The sequence below is a fragment of the Plectropomus leopardus genome, chromosome 17, assembly GCF_008729295.1.
Source record: "Plectropomus leopardus isolate mb chromosome 17, YSFRI_Pleo_2.0, whole genome shotgun sequence".
NCBI lineage: Eukaryota > Metazoa > Chordata > Actinopteri > Perciformes > Serranidae > Plectropomus > Plectropomus leopardus.
Window position 1 is genome coordinate 5,140,215 of NC_056479.1, and position 6,797 is coordinate 5,147,011.

At 36.7% G+C, this 6,797-nt stretch overlaps 1 protein-coding gene across 1 annotated transcript; it reads right to left on the bottom strand.

The window, feature by feature from the left end:
- Positions 1-278: 278 nt before the first annotated feature.
- On the bottom strand, positions 279-2,499 carry nupr1b (nuclear protein 1b). Its single transcript, XM_042504605.1, has 3 exons — positions 2,261-2,499; positions 1,985-2,120; positions 279-658 (listed from the first exon to the last, which is right to left on the bottom strand). Exons 1-2 carry the CDS (start codon positions 2,355-2,357, stop codon positions 1,993-1,995), a joined length of 225 nt encoding a protein of 74 aa, XP_042360539.1. The 5' UTR covers positions 2,358-2,499; the 3' UTR covers positions 279-658; positions 1,985-1,992.
- Positions 2,500-6,797: the final 4,298 nt, after the last annotated feature.

Below are 6,797 nucleotides of genomic sequence, written 5' to 3' on the forward strand. Positions count from 1 at the left end.
TGCACCTTTGTAGTTATATTTATGACACTTACCATTCACCTATTTTCCTTTTTTGGAATTGTGTACAATATTTTCACCCTATTTATTTATTTCCTACATTGTACTGCAACTGCTGCACAACTTCCCTCCAGATAACTTAAGTGTTATCTTTGATTTGTGCCAAAAAGTATTAAAGTTTAACCTCCAGTCCAACTGAATACAGGATTTACTTTAATTAAATGCTTTTTCACCACAGTATGATGTCTTTGAGAGAAGAAAAAATACCACAAAGTCAAGTCTTTTGAAAAACAAAATGTTTTAATAGGTAAAATACTTTTTTTTTTAATTAAAAAAAGCCCACTTAAAACTTGTCAACACACAGAAATCACCCAACTTTCACCACCACCACAGTCACATGTGCACCGTCATGGTCTGGACTGGGACCCTGGGTGCACCCCGCCACAGGTGAGTGCTTAACAACAACCATCGGGCGGCGGAGCTGCAGTCTGCTGCCATGATGAAGATCTCCTCACTGGAACTTCTGGATCTGCAGGCTCCTCTTCACGCCCAGGTTAAACCTTCGCCCATCGGAGCTTCAGGACGCCCCTGCCGTCTGTACATCTCGTTCTGTCGCCAAAGAGGCTGTGGTCGGTATCCGGGATGAGCCGTCCGAGTCGCCCTGGATTTGAAAAATAATATTAGCATCTTGTTTTGGTTGAGGCAAAAACACTAAACTATACTGAAGGCTTTTCAATGTGTGTTTCCATTTTATCTTGTCTTAAATCTAGCAGCTTTGCCCCAATGCAGCTCCTAAAATTGACCTACCAATGACCCAAACATTTGTCAAGTTGCATGTTTCAGATGTCTTTTTTTTTTCTTTTTTTTTTAATTGGCCAATTGTAAGAATTTAGCGATTCATTAACCCTTTGAAACCTGAGCCGACATCAGTTTTTCTTATGCTTCATTTAGACGACTTTCGCAAGTGTCTAAACCTTTAAAACCTGAGCAGGCAGGTTTACTTCTCCTAAAAACATGTGGGGAAAGGCAATGAGCAAATTGGAAGAAATTGGTAAAAAGGTGACATGAAAACAACCTGAAAATGTTAAAACAATAAGAGAGAGAGACAGAGAGAGAAACAAATATCAGAAAATTGTAAAAAAAAAAAAAACGGTGGGGGGCAGAAAGTGTACTTGTGATTATTAATAAATTAATAAATTCTTTTTTTTCCAAGTCATTTTGTTGTTGTTTTGTTTGTTTTTTACTAGTTTCTTGTTAATTTGGGGATGGTTGGGGCCTTGTTAAGATTCTTGTCACCTTTTCCCCATGTTTTTGTTTTTAAACCAAGCCAGTTTGCAGGTTTCAACGGGTTAAAGCACAGAACACATACACTGAGTCACCAACTTCACTGATGGCACATCTAACGCACTCAAGCCCAAATTTAGCCATTTGGTTAAAAAAAAAGAAAAAAAAAAGTTAAGACTAATGTTTGAGCAAAAATCAGCTTTTGAGTCAGCTTCTCACAGCCCAAACATGGGGCGGTTATGGGAAAATGTTTGTCATGTCTAAGATTAGATCCTCCACACTAACAGACTTATTTGAACATTCAAAAGTTTATTATGACAAATGTCATTTGGAAAACTGCCAATTTTAAGTGTCTGTTAAGCTTTTAAAATTAGTCAACGACCTACCAAGTCACAAACTAAACAGGCTCTATCTAATTCGATGTAGGACAACAAAGACACGAACAAAAAACTAACAGCACCGCCCACTTGAGTACTGCGGAGGAAAAACAGTTCAAGGTTGAACTTTCGGCAGGTCAGTATGCCAGATGTCTTTCGGAGATTTGCCAATTTAAGAGTTGACCAATTCTATTTCAAAACCGAGCGCATCAGATGACTCAGAAACTTCACTGACCATGAATCTAACGGTCGCCCTTAAATTCGGCATAGTTAAAGAAACATAAATATACAGCTAACAGCAAAATAAATAAATATATTACCATTACCTCAGTATTCACTCCTTGGCTTTCTTCTCCGAGTTTTGGAGTTTCTCCACAATCTTGCGCTCGTGTCCGGCGGGGTTGTGTCTGTTGGTGTTTTCACTGGCCTCCTTCTTTGTCCTGCCTTTACGGGCCGAGCCCTCTGTTCGAGAAAACACACATTTAAAGTCCAATGTTAGTCTCACAAATGAACACAAAAAGCTACGTGTGAACTAGTCACTCAACAAGGTAACTTCAGCTCAAAGTTAGCCAGAACGTTGGAGGGGAAAAAGCAGTACTCACCTGTGTATTTATCCGTCAAGTTATAAAATTCATATTTGTCATAGTACTCGTCTTCAAAGTTGGTGGGTTTCAGGTTTTTCACGTCGACGTGACTCATGTTTGTTTCTCTGAGATTTTCTTCAGGGAAAAAAAGTTTGTCAAACTTTGAAAACAACAAACAAGAATGGAAAGACCCTCCAGCTACACTCAGTTTCCCTCTTTTTGCCTGAGCACAAAAACAAGCTGTTTTTGACAAAGGTCTCGGTGTGTTTTTATAACGGATACATTGAGCTCCTCCTCCACACACACACACACACACACACACACACACACACACACACACACACACACACACACACAGCGAGAGAGAGAGAGAGACACTCCCCCGGCAGGTTTCCTCTTTCTCATGAAGAAATGTTGCATCAGTTCACCAGCTAAAGGTATCATTAACCCTTTGAAACCAGGGCAAATTGGTTTGATTTCTGTCAAAAACATTGGGAGAGCAATGAGCAACTTCCCAAGACATGGCACCAAAATTTACATGAAACTAGTTTTTTTTAAAAAAAAAGTTGAACAGAATTCCCTGATAATAAGGAAACAAACAAGAAAATGACCTAAAACTGTTTAAATTAAACAAAAAAAAGTCAATGTATTTATTTTATATATTTCATTATATTTTCATGTAACATTTATTTGAAAAAATAATAATATGATATATATAAATATGGTTCTCTTGGCCTTTGTCCCTATTGCCACTTTTTTTTTAAAACTAATTTTTGTTGGTAATTGCCTGTTTTTGGAATAAATCAAATCAATTTGCCTGGGTTTCAAAGGGTCAGACAGCTTGTGAAACACATCTAAATGCAAAAAAAACAACCAACAAAGAAAAATGATGATCCAAGTTTCAAAGTGTTAAAGCTGCAGGTCAACACTGAGACCAGCCTTTCATTTCCCACCCTAGTGATGAAGTACACTATTTTTAACACATTTGTATCATATCGTATCCTTCATTGTTATCAGTCACACTGACAGAGAAAGCACCACAATATGCCCCAGTGATGCTCACTTCTTTGTGATTTAAAAGCAACTTTACATTTGTCAGCAACATGTAACATGCTTAAAAATATGATTGTTCTATTAAATAATTTAAAATGTATAACTATGATAATTAGTTCTCTAGAAACTTTTCCCATGCCCTTAAAAAATTGTCTATATCTATAAGTTGTTTTTTTTTCCTTTTTCCCCTATATTTTGGGGAAAAAACAGATTTGCTAAGGAACAAGAGGTTTGTGATCAGTGACGGTGATTGAGGTATTCAATGAGTTAAAGAAAGATGAATTAGTGTATGGACTCCTGTGTTTAACGTCCTACATTTGACTCCGACCTTCATTCGTGATCAGACCAGCTTTGTTTTCTCTGTTTATCAGCAGCTGCAGCGTTCACACAGTCCTGACCTGATTCTGTGTCCCTGTTTGTCCAAACGGCCTCGGCCTGACTCTAGAACCAGTCCACGGTAAGTGTGTGTGTGTGTGTGTGTGTGTGTGTGTGTGTATGAGTATGTGTATGATATCTCATCCTATCATGTTGTCAAACACCTTGTGACTTTCAGTGTAAAATACACTTTGAACTGAACTTATCAGAGAGGAAAAGTGCAGACAGACAGAGGTCATCGTGCATCCTGAACACGTGCGCGTCCACATCCAGGTTAATGAATAAACAACAGACACTTTATAGTCAAATCAGAAACTAGCGTGTAAACAATATTACAGTAGAATAAACAAAGAACCATTTGATTGAGATAGTTAAAGATGTAGCATGCTCAGATCTGCAATACTGAATAGAAAAATCTTAAACGTTCAAGTACAGAGAATAACACTTACTGCGGTGATTTATTCAACATAAAATTATTGCTGTGTCTTGTTTTAGAGCGGACATTACACTTAAGCTCTTTGCAAACTTCGTTTTCTTTTTCCATTTTCTCAGCACTGTATCTAATAGTATACATTTAACTATATTCATGATGTGCAAAGGTCAATCTCAGGCCATCTTATGTATTTTTAAATAAGTTGCTCCATGCAAGATGGTTCATAAAATGGGCAGGACTGAGTTTTTAGTCTGGCATTAGCACATACATGTAGCCAAGAGGATTTCAACATAAGAAAGTGTTTCATAGTGCAGCTGTAAACACAGACATTGTTTAGAAGGAAACATTTTGTCATAGTACGAATTTAAACTCCACTCATCCTCCCGTCATCACGCTGTAATTACAGGCCTCCAACACCAACCCTCCTCCGTCATCCGATGCTTAAATATATTTCAGATGTTACAGTGAGACATGCGAGCTTTGCTTTTAGTCACTGCACTGCAGAGCAGAGCTGGAAGAAATATGTCACTTGAAGAGGAATTCTTAAGGACAAGTTCACCAGGAACAAATGTCCTCAAAGAGGGAATCTGTTGTCTCAAAAAAAAGAAAAGGTCAGAGGCTGTGTAACAGTGAAACATTGTGGCTACAAGATGAAAAACAAGAACAGTGTGTATCGACTCTTCATGGTCAAACCATCCTTCATTCCTCCTGGAATCACTCCATGATTGAACATAGTCATCACATCTTATATAAAATCGTTTTTATATATTATCTTAAATATCTCCTGGTTTTCAATGTAAAATCCTACTTTCTACAGAAATTACTAACTCCAAGTGTTAAAAATATGTAGTGGAGTATAATGTACTGTTGAATGTTCGTCTCTGTGATGTGCTGTAATTCAGAATTTTACAGACCCAAACAACGGCTGCGTCATGCTCCTCCAATGTGTGATTTTAGACAGCATGCCGGCATCGCTGAGACAAAAGAGGTTTAACACAACGTTATCTGTGTTTGCATGCACAGTTTTTCTTAATCTAGGTGAAATCAATCTGACTGAAGATTTCGAGTCATCTGTTTGCATGGAATGCCCTCTGATATACGATCTTGTGTTTGCATGTGCAGATGTATGAACGTGCGCAAAAATTATGCATATAGTGACTTGATAGGGCTGCCAACTACTGCATTGAGCATTAGACACAAGCAATTGACGGAAAGAAGGAAATGATCTGGAAATTATTTTATATTTATAATTATTTTCATTATATATTAAAATTATGTTACAGAATTTTTTTTATATTTTTGAAAAATAGGATATTTAGGGGGTAATTTTCTTGTTGTTTGTTTGTTTTTTTACTTTTACTTTTTTTTCTTATTTTCAGGTAACTTTCTTGTAACTTTTTACTAGTTTCTTGCTGGTTTTTTTTTTTTTGGGGGGGGGGCATTTCTTGTTAAATTGCTTGTCGCCCTCTTCCTATGATTTTGATTTTTTTGAGCGAGTTTGCTCAGCTATCAAAGGGTTAAGCACATTTTTTGAGTGAAAGCACTTAGTTCCCCTCTGTCATTGTCAGTATCAACTATATACATATATGTAAGTCTGTCAAGAGGAAATCATAATTATTATGGTCAGTCAAACCTAACAAAGGTTAAAAACTTAAACTCTGAATTTTAACACTCTTGTAGTAAAATGGTTTATGTTATAAAGTCATAAGGAAAGTTTGTTTATGTGACAGTTTGCAAAGTTTAATCATCATCTCATGAGTCATAAACCGTCTTTAGTCTGAGAGAAAACAAAGTGAGGGGGAGTTGTTTCATAAGCAGACGCCCTTCATGTTTCTGCTTTTTTTAGCAGCAGCTTTTGTTATTCACAGCTCCTGATGTTTCCTCTCAGCTCTGGCTGTGCTGACATGTAATTTTGCACTTTTTAACTTGTGTGTTTTCTCCTTCTCCTCATCCTCGTCTCGCCACCACAAGTATCAGCACTGTCAATATTTGCAGAAATATGAGCCGAGCTGTTAAGGTTGGGCCTGGGTTCTGCGAGTGCAGGAACTTGTAACACACCCAGTGTACACAGAGCGCTGTAAACCAGGTTACAGATAAAATATCAGCTTTATGGCCTCACTACAGGCATTGTAGCCCTGTTTTAAATAGGTTATTTATGTTTCATAAATCATAAACACTCCCTGATGTTGTTCCCAATCCACAGACTCCTCTCAGCTCACTGTTGATATCTGGAGTCTTAATTCTAGATGGTCCAGATGTTTATATGTGAAGGGTTTTGTTGTTGTTTTCTTTTACATTTTTGATTGTGTTTATACACAAGTGTAATTCACTAAAGGGAGGAAAAAAATCGGCTCTGTTTTTCTGAGTTACAGAGATTATAATCTCAGAATTGTGAGGAAAAAAAAGAATCTGCTCTAGTTTTCTGAATTAAGGAGATCTTTATCTTGGAATTCTGGAGAACAAAACCTTTTCTTGGGAAAAAAAATCCTTCATTGTGAATTAATGAGAATATAATCTCAGAATTAAGAGCAAAGTTTTCATCAAAATAAAAATCAGCTCTATTTTTTTAAATTAACAAAATAATTATCTCATAATTCTAAGAAAACTTTAATGGAAAAAATAGCACTTTTGATCGAACTGATAAAAAAATAATGTGAAAATTTTGAGAAAAAGTTTACATGGAGACATAAATCT